General features: G+C 47.3%; 4 protein-coding genes across 4 annotated transcripts; 2 read left to right on the top strand and 2 right to left on the bottom strand.

Annotated features, from left to right (window-relative positions):
• Window positions 1-239: 239 nt before the first annotated feature.
• On the top strand, window positions 240-1,174 carry ONS95_009148 (uncharacterized protein; the record flags this gene model as incomplete). The annotated part of the gene is made up of 4 exons (XM_058502719.1): window positions 240-292; window positions 343-607; window positions 658-856; window positions 906-1,174. The coding sequence occupies 4 exons, from the start codon at window positions 240-242 to the stop codon at window positions 1,172-1,174; spliced, it is 786 nt and encodes a 261-aa protein (XP_058361648.1).
• A 4,776-nt stretch (window positions 1,175-5,950) lies between these two features.
• Window positions 5,951-7,489, bottom strand: ONS95_009149 (uncharacterized protein). The gene is made up of 3 exons (XM_058502720.1): window positions 7,245-7,489; window positions 6,533-7,182; window positions 5,951-6,478 (listed from the first exon to the last, which is right to left on the bottom strand). Exons 1-3 carry the CDS (start codon window positions 7,406-7,408, stop codon window positions 6,087-6,089), a joined length of 1,206 nt encoding a protein of 401 aa, XP_058361649.1. The 5' UTR covers window positions 7,409-7,489; the 3' UTR covers window positions 5,951-6,086.
• Window positions 7,490-14,086: 6,597 nt separating this feature from the next.
• On the top strand, window positions 14,087-18,235 carry ONS95_009150 (uncharacterized protein). The gene is made up of 4 exons (XM_058502721.1): window positions 14,087-14,379; window positions 14,432-14,902; window positions 14,954-15,431; window positions 15,500-18,235. The coding sequence occupies exons 2-4, from the start codon at window positions 14,532-14,534 to the stop codon at window positions 16,412-16,414; spliced, it is 1,764 nt and encodes a 587-aa protein (XP_058361650.1). The 5' UTR covers window positions 14,087-14,379; window positions 14,432-14,531; the 3' UTR covers window positions 16,415-18,235.
• On the bottom strand, window positions 16,807-18,036 carry ONS95_009151 (uncharacterized protein; the record flags this gene model as incomplete). The annotated part of the gene is made up of 1 exon (XM_058502722.1): window positions 16,807-18,036. One exon carries the CDS (start codon window positions 18,034-18,036, stop codon window positions 16,807-16,809), a length of 1,230 nt encoding a protein of 409 aa, XP_058361651.1.
• Window positions 18,236-18,290: the final 55 nt, after the last annotated feature.

The following is an 18,290-nucleotide window of genomic DNA, read 5'->3' on the forward strand; positions in this document are numbered from 1 at the left end:
CATATGGACTTTTTACATGGTGATGATTGGCCCTTATGAAATGCGAAGATAACAGTGCAAGCCTATCAGGCTGGCAATACCTGCCTTGTCTCGGTCTCCCCGTGACAATCGGTCACCAGGCCCAATGCTTCAGGCTCAAGGTTATGAAGTCGCAACATTTCATGGAATCGACAACATTTCTGAGCTGACGAAATTGTTCATTGTTTCGGAGACAAATCAATAAATGAATTTTGAACGTGATGGCTTCAAAGGTGGACGAAATGCCAATGGATAGGGTCAGGGAATATTACGAGTAAGCTGAACAATACAACACATTGAAGGTTGGGGACTCACTTGCAGTAGAGATTTCGTGCAAACCTTGCGAGAACATGAGAGATTCAACAGTCGCAGGCTTCCATTTGATCCCGTTCAATGCTCCTGGCAGGAAGTGATGAAAGAGCTGGAGATAGCGACAAAAGCAGCAAGTCTCAACCAACAAGGCGACAAGAATTTCTTCACCAAAAATAGAAGAAAATTGAGCTCTTTATCGAGATCAATTGTACCTCTTTTGAATGCTATTCCGGATGACTTATGCTTTCTCCATGGTGGACTTGCAATTATCTTCCATGTATGTACTGGCTCTTACCTTTCTGATCGCGGCTAATATTAGCGATTCAGCTTGCTGCGCAAAGGGAATCAGTAAGGCGGAGTATCCTGGATACATTTGAAGATATACCCACCATCATCATCGTGGCTTGTAACAAATCCCACAGGTTTCCCAGTGACATCAGGCTGGAGAAGTCGATAGTCGACCTAAAGAGAACGCTCTTTGCAGTTATACCAGACTTGATAAAGCTGCTAATGCCTGACACATTCGGCAAGTATAACAATCCAGATTGAACAAAAGCATGTACTGATGAACACAGTGGCCAAAGTGACGAGCCTATTTCGAGGATTCGATCTACCAGACATGTTGGCTCTCATCAAGCGAAAGAGCTTAGCTGTTGACAGCCTGGCCAGAGACCTGCAAGATGAGCTGGTGTTCGAAACCTGTCTCGCCACTAGAAAGATACAGGAAGTGACAGCAAACACTCATTCGGGCGTCGAAAAACTTCAAGTCGCAATACTGAAGCTTCAGCATCTTATATCAGATAACATAACAACTTGGGAGCAGAAAGACGAGTATCTTGATTAGTTAACCTCCACTGAACTACACAGCAAGCCACATGTCTCATTACAGTAGAAGCCCGACATAGCGATAAAATGTTCAGGATTGGCACCGAGTGCGCAGCACCCGAATCAATTCAAGAACTACACCTGGGGTACCTGATAGATTTACTCGGCGTGCCACATGACCAGTGTATTCGCGACCTAGACTTTGTTGTCCGACAAAGTAATCAATTTCATTCAGCTGCGACGTCTTATAGCGAGGCTACAACATTGAAACCGCGTTTCCAAGAATGGATGCTTGCCGATGATTCGGACCTTATTTTTGTTGAGGGGCAATTTGACTCCAGATTTGGAAAGATATCACCAAACTCGTCATTCTGCGCAAGTTTGGCACAAAGGTTCGAAAACAAGAAAGAAGTCGTCACGCTACTCTTCTTTTGTGGGCAGCATATAGCTTCCAATGATAGCCTACGAGGTCCAATGGGTCTCGTTCAGAGTCTGCTCTGCCAACTGCTCCGTTTATGGCCCCAGGGCTCTGTACCTGCCCAAATTTCGGGATGCTTTGGTGACGGAGCCTCGATTTCCATGGGGGATCTCTGCTTCTCATTCCAGATGTTACTCCAGACGATGTTCAAACAAGTATTAGATCTTACCGTTTTTTGTATTATCGATGACCTGGCTCAGTTCGAGAAATATTGCTGGGATGAAGACTATTGGCACTTTTTGTCCATGCTGGGAACACTCATTGGGCAGGAGCCGAGCATGCAATTCAAAGTGCTCATAACAGCTTCGGGGAAGAGTAAGCGGCTGCAAGAACAGATTCCCGAAGAGCGACGTATTCGAATCACGGAGAGAGACCTCGTTAATTGAAAAGCAGCCTGGAGCTGAGGAGTAAGTTTGTAATTTCTGAGAATGACAGGGTAGTGGGATGGGAACATGAAGAATGATTTGATGTTACTGAAATTGTGGCAATGCAAGCAGTTTACTTGTGGTGATATTTCACTCGCCGTGCTTATACTTCTGACGGTACACTCAAGGCAGAATAGGCAGAAAGATTGACTTTGCTGGCCAAGCCTGATTCGGTTCAGGCCGGTCTAGTAAAGATAGTTGCTGAGGGTGGTAACAAGTTGGATGTCATGGCATATCATAATAGACGAAGAGGGCAATATAGTGGCACTAACAATATCCCTTGACCCAATCTGTAAATACTGTGCTGTAAAATACCATTAGGCTCATGTTTATTAAGATTGAGAGGCTTGCCAAAATAGGAAAACGTTCGGCTGTTGGCATTCCGTAAGGCATCACTTTCTTTTCTTGTGATTGGATTGTTACCTACGAAATAAATCGAGTACTATTTGGCACCAACCGCGGTCGTATCAAACCCTTGTCAGCAAACCAGCAATGAAATTTCAAGTTTCAATCTGGAGTCCAGAGGTACCTTTCTGTACCGCAAAGGTTTGTGTTGTACTGCCCCTGGTCTGGTGCCTAGGCCGGGGACCCGCCTTAGTAAGCAGTACAGTAGTGGCGTTCTACCGCTCCACACTGTAACTTACCTAGTTAGAGCTTCACTAGACCTTAGCGCGCACATCAAGAACACATACCGTAAAACAGGTGTTCATGTCATTTCATTTCAATTCATTTCAATTCATTTCAATTTGTACTTCATCGTTATATTTCGTTTTTTTCCTTTCCTTTTCCTTCCATTCCCATTGTTTTACACGTGCCTCCGTTTCAATCTAGTCCTCTACCTCGAAGAACCTCTGCTGGTCTCCCATCATTCTGAGATATTTTCGCGCATGCTGTTTCTATCGCATTTGCTTTTCCGTCCTTTCATAGTTCTTGTGGCCCAAACTATGCTCTGCTGGTATTGGCAGGCAGTATCGAGGTGGGGATATTGTTCTCGTCTTTGCAAGGCGCATTACAAGTCTCAATCTCCTCAAGCCCCCGGGTATCCTGATCATACACTCCACTGTCCATACCCAGAGTCCTTCCTGTTTAAGCAACGTAGGGTCTTAGGTGCTGTCAGGGATGGAAGCGTTCAAGAGTGAAAAGGTATCGTCAAGATGTTTGGAAGACCTGCAGCGGCGGTGACCCACGCAGGCGTTATGTTGCTCTGAAGTCAGCAAGGTTTGACGGGGATGAGGAGTCATGACTCTGATGAAGACGTACCCCATACAAAAGAAATCACTATTATTGCTGGTTTTGGACTGTTTTCTCGCCGTTCCTTGTATTTTTTGTTGCCGTGCCTGAGGAGGCGAGACAGGCCATAAGTTGAATATTCACAATAGTCGCAAGTGGACTTTGTGTACACGTTCAAAGGCGAAGAACTCCATATTGAGCTGGCTCCATTGGCTAGGAGTATGCTGTTGATATTCGAGGGTATTTCGATTGGAGATTGGGAGAAGGATGTGAGATGATTTCGTGTGATTGTTCGTGTGACGATTGGAGAATGCTAAGCCGAGTTTGACTTGATAGAGCAGTGATGCTATACTGAGCTTTGTCGGGCGGCTGAGTATCTGTGTACCTGCGTCAGCTAATGCTGACGTCTTGTACGTGTGCAATGTGAAGGAATGTTTCTACTCTAGACTCTGACTTGCTATCAACTCCAAGCCAGAGATGGAACTAGGCATAGAGTTTGATCTTGGACAATCTTTGGAAGCCAAAGGATATTAGTGATCCAGTGGCTAGACCGTTGTCGGTAAAAGGGGGAGAGGGCAGGGGAGAAGGGGGGGGGATAGGGGTTGCAGTACCTTGATGCGCAATGATGAGACCGAAACGACCCTTGAAGTCTTGATATCTGAGCCATCGTAGTGCAGCAGATCATGTACCATGTCGTTTTATCTTTGTGCCCTCGGTAGTCCTGCGCCAATGTGGTAGGGTACGAATGCGTGGCAGATGAATGTGGAAACATCCTCGAGCGAGTTGAACGGAAGTGATCGAGCGGTATGATGAATGATGCGAAGCCGTGAGTTAGTTCAGAAAGAGGAATGCACGATATACTGTTGCAGAAGGTATTGTCGCGGATTGCAATGTTGTTTCTCGATCGTGCTGTTGTGTTTGATGATAATGGTGTTGTATTGTTGGGATGGAGAAAAGATTAAATGGAAGAGAAGAGACCTTGCCCGGTGTTTGGGCTAATTGGCATAGTGTGCCCTTGAATGCGACGGCAGGTGCGTCTCAATGTGTTGCAATAAGTTGATGTGCATGGGGAAGGTACGAAGCACTTCCTCCAGCTTAGAGCGGAGTGGGTCCCCACAGTACCCCCAAGCCCTTCAAGATATGCTTGAAGCCGTATTTGACCTGACCCTCAATTTGATTGCGTTTACTTATTTGAATCGGTTTCTAATCGTGCTTACTTTACTGATTATATCTTGTAGTCGTCTTTCCATGTGTAGGCAATTCAGTGTGTGTGTGTATCTAGTCGTGGCCACAGGTGTTCTTAAGCAAAAAGAATACCCGAAAGCTTGCTTCAAGTCATTACTATCTATCATCAATAACAGGCAATTCTGGACCCCAAACCCGTCATCTACCCGCTAAAGAGAAATAGAGTAGTCGGGCGAGTAATGAGTGACAAAACTTCTTCAACTAAGTAACTACAGGATTTGCCAACAAGGGATTACATTCTATGACTTTTTGTTTATATAGGATCAAGTGGAGACCGATCGTCGGCGCAATAGGATGGGAAGCCCTAAGGTAGGAAACGGGGGCTCAGCATGTCCGCGGAGTATATGATTGAGCAAGCGGTCCAACCGGAATGGAGTACAGAGGGTCAAATACATCTGCAGACCTACACACCTAACCAGAACTCAGACCAGAGAATATCTGATATATAAATAACTCCTGTCGACGTGGCCGCCACGCTGTCACCATCATTCGCTCGGCGTTAGAACAGACACCACCTACATTGGGGTTCAACAATCAATTGGATAGCCTAGGTACACATCCGCAGTACGACAGCACAAGGAGAAGACTTCCTGAGAAGATTCAAACGAGTCAGCTTCGTAGGGGTTGGAGGCAATGAAGAATTAGATGGGCTTTGGTTACTTTACAAGGCGAGGAAACTGTGTATGATTAATACTTGTTGATGACGAAGAGAAAAAGAGATTGTAGGAAAGCTACATTTAAGGCGTTCAGCTACTGGCGACAGGCTTACCAGAAGGGAGATTCCATGACTTGGTTGTAGAAAGTGCGGACAAATGTTTGTAGCCCGTTCAACATGTCATGTTGCCTCGCTTAGCATAGAGCCTCCAATATGATTTATGGATATTGTCAATACTTTCACCCCTAAGGTTCAAATTAGATCTGGGATACGAGGTTCTAGTTTTATATTTTATGGTATCGGACTGTAAACAGAATTTCCCAAACCCAAAAATGCATGATCTGAGAATGGATATATGGCCGTGATGATCCTGATGCATCATTGATTTATGGGGGAGCCCAATTCTCCTCAGTCTACGGTCTTATGTGGAAGGATAGCTGTTCTCCAAGTATACATACCAATCAATACCAGTGTATACCATTTTACTTAAAGTTGGGAGTTGAAGCAGCCAACGGAATGGGGCCGCTGTAAGCGAAAACGCGCCAGTGAAGCTCCACTAGGGAGCAGCTATCTAGTAGACTACAGCTCCTGAGTAACTGGCCCTCAAGGTTACTGGCAATCACGCCTTGTTGTTTGAGGAAGTACCCATGCAGCTAATTGATACTTGAGATTGAGTATGGAGAAGTGAAAGAGTCTTGATTCGGCATTCGGCGAGGTTTAAGGCCATCTCGGTCGCAAAAGGCTCGGCTCCTAATTAAATATGTTCGCTTAAATTTTCAAAGTACGTTTCTACATATTTCTTGTATTTACTTTCGGATCTGTAATTTGTATCTCAGTTGTAAACAGACTGGCGGTTTTAACGTCGAGATTGATAACAAGAGGGTTGCAACACCTGATTTCACCAATCCTCTGTCTCTTGGTGGCACTTCTTAAATATTGACATCTCAATCCCCAGACCCGGCCCAAACGACGTTGCTACGATCTGATCGCGTCCTAGCCCCATCGCTCTCAGCTTGTCTAGGACTATGATAACCGTAGGACTCGACGAATTGCCTCGCGTTCTGTATATCTCCCAAGTTGCTCGAAGTTGATCATCGCTCAGCTGCAACAATTCTTTGGCACTCTCGATAATAGCCTCACCTCCAGGATGTAGTGCCCAGTCAAAGTCACTAGCTTTCAAATCTCTTTTCCCGAGCCTTTCTTGGACTTCTGGCACTAGCGACTGGAACATCGGGAATATTGCGCGGGTGGCGAGCTCGGGCACGTTTCTAGTCAAGACGGTTCGGAAGCCTCGAAACAAGCTGTCAGCCATTCACCGAACTTTAAAGACAGCGAAAAGCTTACCCAGTGGGTCTACATAGAATCCCATGTGCTCGGTCGTATCAGGCAGCGTTGCGTTTCCCCATTCAAGAAGTTGAAGAATGGGTTGGGTGTCGTCACCTAGCCCAAAATCGTTGCATAAGATGAACGCGGCGGCACCATCAGAGAAGAGTGCCCCAGCGATGCTGACTGCACCTGGATCAGAGCACTTCACGACTTCGGCCAGATCGCACCTGACATTTGGCGTACATAACTCGCAAGCAAATGCAAGTATGCGTGCTGGCCGCCCACGCATCGTCGCTCCACAGGCGATCTGAGCTGTAACTCGCAGGATGGCAAGACCTCCCGCGCAGCCCACGCCCTGGAGGAGTGTACGATCAACAGTTGGCTGCAGTCCCAGCTTTTGATTTACTAGGAGATCATATCCAGGGTTGCTCTGGTTGGTGCAAGTTACACCGATCGTGTGGGTAATGTCGCTGTAATCTCCTGCCCATTCTCTCAAAGCCTTCTTACAAGCTTGAACGGTCAAATCTACCCCAGCCTTTCGAAAGAAATGATCTATATCGCTGATAGAGGGAGGATCAGGCTGATTGGTGAATCCACTGTCATAGGATCTAATTGATGATCGTGTCTCAATTCCAGTAGTTCGATTTATTTGCAAAAGCTTTTTCAGACTTTTCGTAGATTCTATCAGTAATGTTTTCAATTCAGCCGTTGTTCTTATTCCTATTCTTACCCTGGGTTTTCAATATCATGGAACTTGCTCGCAAGCTGCTCCAATTTCTCTGGGCCAAGTAGATAAGGAGGATATTGACTACCCAGACCGGTGATCCATAGGTTCGGTCCTATCGAAATAGGCGTGCTGTTTGTGGGAACAGCCTCCTGCAGTAGTGGGGCCATACCTCCAATCCTCTCGTACAGACTTGAAGGGGAGCGAGGTGATATTTCTCTTCAGTTAATGGAATGATATATTACCCGGTCTAGTGTTGAAGTCTGACCTGTTCCATCGTCGCTTCGGAAGCTAGGAAGCGGCCCGTGCCCGAAGTGGTTCGGAGGACCGAATTCCGGTAGCGGGGTACAGCTATCGAATTCCCATTTCCCGGTGTCTGAAGAATGTCATCTCCAGGCCGGGGATCGTTATCCCCGGTCGTTTTAGTGTTAACTGTTCTCTCTTGCAAAAACCCCACAAAAATAAGAAAAGGCTCATCAAAGACCATTTCGTAATGTTCCCTTGTATTCAGGAGTAGTCCGAATAATTTTTAGGACTCTATCTTCAGAATCGCCTCAATTCCGGGGAGTCAAAATCCGCATCCGGGGGATCCCCCTGTTGACAGGGAACAACACTTAACCGCTGTCCTGCGTGTGCTTATCTGCGGCTGAGGTTTGTGTGGAGATGAGGAGCGTAAGATTGTTTGGAGTGCCGACTCTGTAGAAAGCTGGGAAACTTACGGATAGGTTGCTTATTTAGAGAAGCTCAGCATCGGATCGTTCAAAGCTAATCAGCTCTTGAACATCCTGAAAGTTTCAGACCTCAAAGCACTTCAAACTGTTGAGTACCTTCAGCGCCACGAAGACACTAGTCACTTACGCCTCGTAACCTCAATTGTACGTAAATCGAACAGCTACCCATTCTTATACATAGGCTGAACAAAAAACCAATAGCCGCAGCTAAAGCCACGACGGTGGTCTCCAATCAAATGGTCAGCATCGACACCAATGGTACTCCGACAAATGGAAAGCAGAATGGGCCCCATTCTGAACAATTTCATGCCAAAAATGGCTACCAAGCTCCTGAGGGGAACTCTGTGCCTCTGGTGGAACCAATGGCTATTTGTGGCATGGGAATGCGTCTCCCAGGAGGTATTCATGATGCAGAAGGCTATTGGGATCTTCTGTGCAACCGACGGAGTGGGCGCTGTAAAGTGCCCAAGGACCGATACAATATCGATGCGTGGTATGGGCCAGGTAAGATTGGCCATGTGACAAGCAAGTATGGTTACTTCCTCGGCGATATCAATCTTGGCAATGCAGATGCCTCATTTTGGTCGATGACCAAGCAGGAAATCGAAACAATGGATCCTCAGCAAAGGCTCACTCTTGAAGTTGTGTATGAGTGCTTACAAAATGCCGGACTAAAGCCAAGTGAGCTTCGAGGAAGGAAAATTGGCGTGTACCTTGGATCATTTGATGGCGATTGGTTGGAACTTGATGGCAGGGACCCTCAACACTACCACATGTACAGGCTGACGGGCTATGGGGATTATATGTCGGCCAATCGCGTTAACTATGAATTTGGCTTCATGGGCCCCAGGTCTGCTGCTCATATCCATACCAACAGCTCATATCTCGCCGGCTAATAATTCACAGTGTCACAGTTCGTACTGCGTGCTCTTCAGCTCTAACAGGGCTTTACGACGCTTGTCACGGAATCGCTGCTGGAGAATGTGAGGCCGCAGTTGTCGCTTGTGCAAATCTGATCTTCTCGCCCAGGACGTCAATCACTATGCAAGAACAAGGGGTATTATCCTCGACAGGCTCATGTAAGACATTCGATGCCCATGCTGATGGGTACGCTCGGGGAGAAGCTGTCTCTGCAATATATGTGAAGAAACTCAGCGACGCGATTCGGGATGGAGATCCTATTAGGTCTGTTATTCGGTCTACATGTATTAACTCTGGTGGTAAGGCATCCACTTTGACGGCTCCTAACACAGCCGCACATGAGGCTCTTATGAGAAGAGGTCATGAGCTTGCTGGCATATCAGACCTCTCTAAGACTGCTATGATCGAGTGCCATGGGACCGGGACTGCTGTCGGTAAGTTACATTCTGGTTGTATTCCTTCGGTATTGATATTCAAAGATCACAAGAACTGACTTATGCTTGAACAGGGGACCCAATCGAGGCTGCAGCGGTGGCAAACATATTCGGCGAGCATGGAATCTACATCGGATCGGTATGTTGAAAGGGAAATTGGATAAACACTCACTCATGCTTGCATTAATAGGTCAAACCAAACCTGGGTCACAGCGAAGGCGCCTCTGGACTTTCAAGCATCATAAAAATGACACTTGCTCTTGAAAAAAAGATCATCCCGCCCAACATCAATTTTACAGTTCCAAATCCTAAAAGCAAGTAGTCTTACGTATGTTTCCACGCCTACACTAATTACCTGGCTGTCTTAGTTCCATGGAAAGCTTCTAAACTCCATGTTCCAGTTGTCCCTATGCCATGGCCCCAGGATTGGGACGAAGTCGTTGGCGTAAATTCCTTTGGTGTGGGAGGCTCGAATGCTCATGTGAGTAAAATTAGTGATGCTTCCTGAAAATTTCACCTAACATTCAGGAAGGTTATTTTAGGCTCCGCAGAATCGTTCGGAATACACAAGACTCTGTCTCAGCCGTCGGTCAAGCTCCATCGGACCCTTCTGGTCCCTCGTTTACTGGTATTCTCGGCAAAGCACCCACAAGCTTTGACCAGGATGATAGCTGATCATCAATCATTTCATATTTCCAATCCCGATTCGCTTGCGGACATGAGCTACTCTTTGGCTATGAAGCGGGAAGTGCTCTCCCACTGCGCTTTCTGCGTCACAGACGGCGAGGACTCATGGGAGCCATCAGTTATGCACCAACGTTCAGAACGGCAGGCCCCACAATTGGCATTCGCCTTCACTGGGCAGGGCGCTCAGTGGGCTCAGATGGGAGCAAAACTTCTTACCAACGTCGAAGTGTTCAGGAAAAGCATTGAAGAGCTTGATACACTCCTAAGCACAGTTCCTGAGCCCCCAGCATGGAAATTATCAGGTACGATGTTACACCATCTGCACTTTACTCACAGCTGATTCATTGATCCCGTACTCAGACCTCTTGTCAGCTCCTCGAAAGTCTAGCCGCCTTGTCGAAGCAGAGATATCCCAACCATGCTGTACAGCCCTTCAAATCGCACTAGTTGACGTTCTTTGCCAATACGGAATCAAGCCAAATGCAGTCCTCGGCCACTCCAGTGGGGAAATTGCTGCAGCTTACGCATGCGGTGCAGTCACGGCTAGAGAAGCAATTTCCATTGCCTACTACAGAGGTAAAGTTATGGCGGAGCTTGATACAACGAAAGCCCCAGGAGCAATGGCGGCTGTTGGCCTCAGCCCAGAAGAAGTTGTACCATATCTTCGGCCTGGTGTCAGTGTAGGTTGTGAAAATAGTCCCAGGTCCACGACATTGACGGGTGATCGAAACATTCTAGAGCTCGTAGGGAAGGAAATCAAAGCTGCCCTTCCGGATATCCTCGTCCGTATGTTGAATGTGGACCGCGCCTATCATTCAAGTAAGTTGATCAGCCTCTTGTCAAACCCTTCAACTGACTGCTTGTTTGTATAGATCAGATGGGACCCGCTACAAGCCGGTATCTAGAACTCATGGCGAGTGTCAATATATGTCCTTTGGACCCACAAATTCCGTTGTTCTCCAGCGTGACTTGCAGCATCGTCGCTCGCGGCAAGGATCTTGGACCTGCATACTGGGTACAGAACTTAGTCTCCCCCGTCAAATTCTCGACAGCGGTAAGCAGTGTTGTTACAAATATTGTGTCCCGAAAACTCTTCGTCGAGATCGGACCACATTCAGCTCTCGCCGGCCCTATTCGTCAAACGCTCCAGGGCCTGAAATCTGATGACGATTATCTCAGCTTGCAAACTCGTGGATCAGACTCCCATAAGGAGTTCCTGAGATCTATTGGGGAGATGTGGCTCCGAAATTGTCCGGTCGATTTAGAGAACATTACAGGTAAAGGCGAATTTATTCCTGCTCTTCCGTTGTACCCATGGCACTACGATGAGCCGCTCTGGGCTGAAAGTAGGCTCTCAAGGGAATGGCGATTGCGAGAGTTCCCGCATCATGATATTCTTGGTTCCCGTGTCATAGAGAGCACCGATCAAAATCCGAGCTGGCGAAATATACTAAGATCAGACGTTGTCCCTTGGATCAAAGAGCATGAAATTGCAGGAGAAGTCCTACTCCCGGCGGTTGGGTACGTCTGTATGGCTGGTGAGGCAATCAGACAACTCACGAAGTCAACAACATTCACAGCACGCCGAATACACATCAAGGCCGCGCTGGTCATGCAACAAGGCCAGGACAGGGAAGTCATTACGCAGCTTCAAGTGATGCCTATTACCAGTACACTGGACTCGAAGTGGTATTATTTCGCTGTATATTCCCTTGAAAACGGTGTCTGGACTAAGCACAGTTCTGGGCAAATTATGGCTGGCTCGGAGTATCCTCGAGAGACACCAGTCATTGCTTCTCTGCCACGCGTACTCTCTAGGCGAGCATGGTATCGAAAGTTCAAAGAAATGGGTCTTGACTATGGCCCTCGGTTCATGGGACTGAACGATATGACTTCTCATCCAGTGGAGTGCAAGCTCGTCGCGAATATCACAAATGACATCAGGGAAGACGAAACCGCCTACGCCGTTCATCCAGTGACGATGGATACTTTGCTGCAAGCTTTAGGGCCAGCAACTTGCAATGGCCTCCCTAGAAGGTTTCAATCATTTTCAATTCCAACCTACATACACGAGATCTACGTCTGCCCACCTTTGGCAAACAAAATGGTCATTCAAGCAACTACAGACCAGGAACCGAAGGCTGCACTCTCCGGTAATATCGTTGCTGTGTCGGAAGGCCAACTTGTCATCGACCTTCAGGGGCTTCAGATGTCGAGACTAGGGAGTATCCAAGACGCAGATATAGATCCACATGCTGCTGTAGAATTGGAATGGCAAGAAGATCTGAATTTTCTGGATGTGGCTTCCTTGATACGTCAAAAACATGACAGAACCAGTTTACATCTCAAACTTGACGAGTTTTTCTTCGCCTGTATAAAGGAGACAACGCAGCAGCTACGAGGCATTCAACCAACCAAGGATTATCTCTCACATTACCAAGAATGGCTAGAAGCTTTTCCTTTTCAATATTCGTCCTATAATTTGCCTACGGGTCAAGGCTATGTTATAATCGAGAAGCTTTACGCCGATTTGCAGCAGACCGCAGCGTCTGAGGCAGCAACTGCCATCTACAAAATCACTAAACATTGTCGAGAAATCTTCAGGGGAGAAGTGGAAGCGCTGGACCTTCTCATGGAAGACAATGTCCTGCACCGTCTTTATGATTACATTCAAAATTCTGAGTGCGCCACCTTTCTTGGTCTGGCAGCTCATCGCAAACCAAACATGCGAGTCCTTGAAATTGGTGCAGGTACTGGTGGGACTACAGCTACGGTGCTGCCCAGCTTAAGGTCATCATATGGCGAACGGATGTTCCTCTCCTATACCTTTACGGACATCTCGTCCGGTTTCTTCCCAGCGGCGAAAGAGAGGTTTAAAGACTTCGACGGCTTGGAGTATAAGGTTTTGGACATTTCCCAAGATCCAATTGAACAAGGCTTCCAAGCCGAAGAATTTGACCTAATCATAGCTTGCAATGTATCTGCACTGCAATGAATCTGGTAATATTGGCTGACTTTCCCTAGGTTCTGCATGCGACTCCAAGCCTACGTCGAACACTATCTCATGTGCGAAAGTTATTACATCCTCAGGGCCGGCTATTACTTCAAGAGCTTTCACCAGGTACGTATTGCTTTTCGAGACTCGGTCATATTCTCTAACATTATCTACAGATACCAAATGGATCAACTTCGTGATGGGTGTTTTACCCGGGTGGTGGCTCGGAGCACCAGATGGCCGCTTTACTGAGCCATACATTAGTGCGGCCAGATGGATAGAAGAGCTCCAAGCTACAGGATTCACACGAATTGACGCCTGCAGTCATGACGGGTATCTCAATAACAACATCATCGCTAGGCCGACTATGAAGCATCCTGGACCACGAAATGTCACCCTCCTGTATTTTGACAAAGAAGGGAAATTCAAAGAGAAAATTTCAAAATGTCTTGAAGCTGGGGGATTTGAGGTCGACTTCCTCTGTCTAGACGATAAAACAACTTCGCCGCGACCACAACAGGACATCATTTCTATTCTCGATCTTGAGGGTCCTTTCTTCCACGATATCACCGAATCAAGGTTCGTCAACTTTAAAAGCATTCTTAGTCAACTCCAAGGATCTCGTATACTCTGGGTAACGAGATCATGCCAGGTCGCATGTACAGACCCTAGATATGCTATGGTCATTGGGGTCGCTCGAGTGCTCCGTACCGAGATGGCGTTGAATCTTGCTACTCTTGAGCTGGAAAAACTGAATGACGCAAATTTCGGTTTCATCCCAGCTATCTTTCGCGATCTTCAGGATTGCGTACTTGAAGAAAACGTCAGCCCGACGAGTGAGTGGGCGCTGGTGGATGGCAAACTTCTGATCAGTCGATACCACTATATCCGCGTGGCAGATGAATTGAAGAAGAAAAAGACGGACTCTGCCGTAAGAAAGTTAGAACTGTCCAAACCTGGGCTCCTTAACTCTCTTCACTGGAAGGAAGTGGAACTTGCTGAACTCGCCGATGATTATGTTCAGGTTGACGGTTGAGCCACCGGCTGTAGGCTTGTAATAATTCACTAACGCATTACAGGATCTGCTTATTGCCATGGGTGTTATCACAGAGAAGTCATCTATCGGCGGAGGATTTGGTTATGAAGGAAGTGGGATCGTGACAAAAACAGGATACATGGTCAAGAAATTCAAGAAAGGTGATCGAGTGATCATTAGTTCAAGTGGATCATTCACATCTACCCACCAAGTCTGCGAAAAGCTGTGCACCAAGATGCCAGACAGCATGACGTTCGAAGAAGGTGCTGCTATATCGGCAGTTTATTGTACTGCAATCTACTGCCTCATTGATGCTGCGAGATTGAGTAAAGGACAGGTAAGTTAGGCACCCTGGATATTTTGGTAGTATCTACTCACATAGCATTTAGTCTATACTGATCCATGCCGCCACTGGAGGCGTTGGACTTGCTGCAATTCAGATCGCCCAACTGATAGGCGCCGAGGTGGGCGTTTCCGTATCGCTTCGGAATGACGATTGCTAACAAGAGAAATTTACAGATATATTGCACTGTGGGCAACGACGAAAAAGCGGCTTACTTGATCAAGAACTTCGGTATTCATAGTGATCACATTTTCAACTCTAGGGAATCGAGCTTCCTTCCCGCCATATTGAGGGCAACTGAAGGTCGGGGAGTCGACGTCGTGCTGAACTCACTTTCTGGTGAACTTCTCCATGCTTCATGGAAATGCGTCGCGGAATTTGGCACATTTGTTGAAATAGGTCGACGAGATTTCGTCGGCCAAGGCACCCTAGCCATGGAACTTTTCGAGTCCAATCGTGCGTTTATCGGATTTGATCTGCTACTTTTCTCGACCAAACGCCCAGAGGAACTTGATAGGTAGGATTATTTCTTCAGGTTTTCCTGCATCTTTCTAATCCAGAACTCCAGAGTCATGGGGAAAGCCATGGACTTCTACGCCCGCGGACTTATAAAGCCTTCCGCAGCTACTACGATTTTCTCCGCATTGAACATCACGGAGCCATTCAGGTACATGCAGAAATCTCAGCATATTGGCAAGATTGTTGTGTCAATGCCGGAACTTGTTTCAGAGCTTTCATTTGAGACCTTGCGTGAGGATCTGAAGCTTCGTTCAGATCGGGCGTACTTGTTCGTCGGGGGACTTGGTGGGCTTGGGCGCTCTATTGCAACCTGGCTGGTCGAGTGGGGTGCCAAACATATCGTCTTCATGTCAAGATCCGCCGGAAATATTCTCGATGATGATCCTTTTGTCAAAGAATTCGCAGTACAGGGCTGTAGGACCACCAGAGTTTCGGGGGACGTTTCCAAGTATGAAGATGTTGTCTCGGCAATCGAGGCCGCAGGAGAACCAATCGGAGGAGTGTTCCAGGCGTCGATGGTTTTGAGGGTAGGTACAAACGCATCGCATACAAGAACATCTCACATATCAGACAATGAGCTAACGCATGGTGACAGGACGCCGCTTTCGCAACTTTATCCTGGGATGACTGGCAGGCCGCAGTAAATCCGAAAGTACAAGGCACTTGGAATCTCCACCACGCTTTTCTTAAGGAGCAATCAGAGCCTCTCGATATATTCTTTCTCTTCAGCTCCGCCGGGGCAATGAGTGGTCACTGGGGCCAGGCGAACTACAACGCAGGGAATACATTCCTTGATGCTTTCGTATCCTACAGGCATTCCCTTGGACTTGCCGCTTCCACTGTCAACATTGGAGTTATGGAAGATGTGGGATATCTCAGTGAAAATACCGACCTTCTAGACTCGCTTCGGTCAACTGCACAGTATTTGGTTAAAGAGCCACAACTGCTTGATTCTATCGAATTGATGCTGAAGCGTTCTCAGCCAACAGTACCCGTCTATCCTTTGGCCTCTCGATCTTCCAAGAGATTCCGGTATGTCCAGAAGTCGCAAATCGGGATTGGCTTGCGCTCCGTACTACCAATCACTTCTCCAAATAACAGAACAACCTGGCGTAACGACCCCCGGATGCTGGTCTATCAAAATCTAGAGACAAATGGCGAGTCTTCTGAGTCACCTGCAACTTCAGACCACGAACTCAGCCGGTTTCTCAAGGACATCGGGTCCAACATGTCATTACTGAAGGCTCCAGAATCGGTCGATCTGCTAGCTCGAGAAATTGGCAAGACGTTGTATGGATTTATGATGCGGACAGAGGAGGAGATGGATTTCAGCGCCCCCTTGGTGGATCTGGGTATTGACTCACTCGTCAGTATCGAGATGAGAAACTGGATCCGGCAGAGAATCAGTGTGGACTTTACTGTATTGGAGATTATCAGGAGTGCAAATATACAAGAGTTGGGACGAGTTGCACAGCTGAAGCTTGTGGCAAAGTATGAGGCAAAGGTGTGAAATTCTTTCAGTTCTCGGTATTTGGGTGTTTGCGAAATCCGACTTTCAAGTATGCACGTAGTAATCAAAGCTATGTGATGGACAGGTCTTGGAAATATCTCCTTATTTAGATGTCTATTATCACGACATTCTTTATCACTAAGCTTATATATTTTGTTCTTAGTCAACGAACTTCAGAGTATACTAGAGAAGTAACGCTACACAGGCCATGGGAGGATGGGACCAAGCTCGCTTTAGTGACTGGTATATGAGAAGGGAGCTCGGCAAAGAAGACCTTTCATTGAGATTTAAAGAAAATATTCAGCCCAGGAAAATCAACATAGGTATGACTACCGACGAGCTTGCAGCAGGCCAGACACTTTGAAATACCATCAGTAAACATTATACCCCCACTACGGGTGATACATCCACTCTCCCTGATTGAAGACAATCTCAAACTCCACATTCTCAAATGTACCCACCATAGCGTAAAGATCATTGAATCCCTCCAACCCAGTAACCGGCAGATCCTCCTCAGCATCTCCTTCCTCGTGCAGATTCCAGCTACTCTCCTTCCTCCCATCTCTCGTGAAGAAAACCTCAATATCGATCGGATTCGTAGACATCGTTTGCGCGGGAGCAGAATCATAAGAAGGAGGTGCATCGAGGTTTCTGGCCGTGAAGATCATGCCGATTCCCAATGTTTCGCCAGCCTTGAATGGCTGTGTGAAGTCCTTTCCACCCCATCGGTCGTTGATGTATTTACTTCCGTCATCTCCATGGACAGCTAGGTTTCCTCTGTGCCAGCCGGGAAGACGGAATGTTGGATATGGTTGTGCGCCGAAGCCCATTGCAAGACTGACTTCTCTTCTGTTGGTCTGCTTGATGCGCACTTCGTAGTATATGCTCTTTGTTCGCGCAGTTCGAAGAGGCGAGTGAGCCATGACGGAGTAGAGGGGAAGGGTCGAGATTATGCAGTTATCGGGTGTGCTGGCTTTTGTCTTCCCTGCCCAAACTCCAGGTCGTGGTCGCTCGAGATTGCCTTGGTAGTCTCTTGGTCTGATAACTCCAATCTCTCCCTTGTCAATGGCTTCAAGAGCTGCCTCTGGGAAGGTCACCGGGCCTGTCATAGGGTTCTGCGAGCACCATATCTCTCCTAGCTCTGCCTGCTGTTCTGTTGCGTTGTTCGTGGCGCTTCGTTGATTGCCCATTGATGGTGGGGGTGGGAGGAGAGAGGTATCTGGGACAGCTGTCTGCCAGTCATGGTATGGTTCTTGCGGCGGTGCATCATATGAATGGGATGGCGGGGGTCCATCTGGCGCAGAATAATCTGCGGTTCGATTCGGGGGCGGACCTGAAGGAGCAGAGTACTCATTGCTGCGATTTGGAGGAGGTCCTGAAGGTGCGGAGTACTCATTGTTACGATTTGGCGGGGGCCCAGCAGGTGCGCCATAGATCTCTGGGCTTTGATATTGATGAGAAGGCGGCGGGCCTGCTGGTGGTTGGTAGGAACTGTCTTGAGGCATTGCGTGTGAGGTCTTGGAGGGTTTCGATTCAACGGGTCTGGAGTTGAGATGGTCGTTGTAGTCGTTGTTCAATCTGGATGACGGGTCGTCGCCTTTGAGCTTGCTACCGAAACACATGCTGATACGTTCAGAGGAGGAAGAACAAAGACAAGGAAAGTAAATGTACTTGGCCTGGCTGAGTACTTGTAGGTAGTTTCAATTGTATGAGAGATTTAATGCAACGCCTCTCTTGAAGTCTTTCTGATGTCAGTAAGGGAATGGAAGTGGGCTGTGCAAGCCGGTTATTCACAGCTCTGAGCTGGATGCGAGATGGCACAGCACAAACACAATGAGGCGCAATGAGATCATGAATGAGTGGGCGGTGATTAACG

This window comes from Cadophora gregata (assembly GCF_030347475.1).
Source record: "Cadophora gregata isolate MNR1 chromosome Unknown scaffold_3, whole genome shotgun sequence".
NCBI classification, from domain to species: Eukaryota; Fungi; Ascomycota; class Leotiomycetes; order Helotiales; family Ploettnerulaceae; genus Cadophora; species Cadophora gregata.

Coding starts and splice junctions, on each gene's coding strand:
- ONS95_009149 (XM_058502720.1), bottom strand. CDS start 7,408: ATGGCCCCACTACTGCAGGAGGCTGTTCCCACAAACAGCACGCCTATT. Junction 7,183..7,244: donor CATGATATTGAAAACCCAGG/GTAAGAATAGGA, acceptor ATCTACGAAAAG/TCTGAAAAAGCTTTTGCAAA. Junction 6,479..6,532: donor ATTCTATGTAGACCCACTGG/GTAAGCTTTTCG, acceptor GCTTGTTTCGAG/GCTTCCGAACCGTCTTGACT.
- ONS95_009150 (XM_058502721.1), top strand. CDS start 14,532: ATGACGATTGCTAACAAGAGAAATTTACAGATATATTGCACTGTGGGC. Junction 14,903..14,953: donor CGCCCAGAGGAACTTGATAG/GTAGGATTATTT, acceptor CCAGAACTCCAG/AGTCATGGGGAAAGCCATGG. Junction 15,432..15,499: donor AGGCGTCGATGGTTTTGAGG/GTAGGTACAAAC, acceptor GCATGGTGACAG/GACGCCGCTTTCGCAACTTT.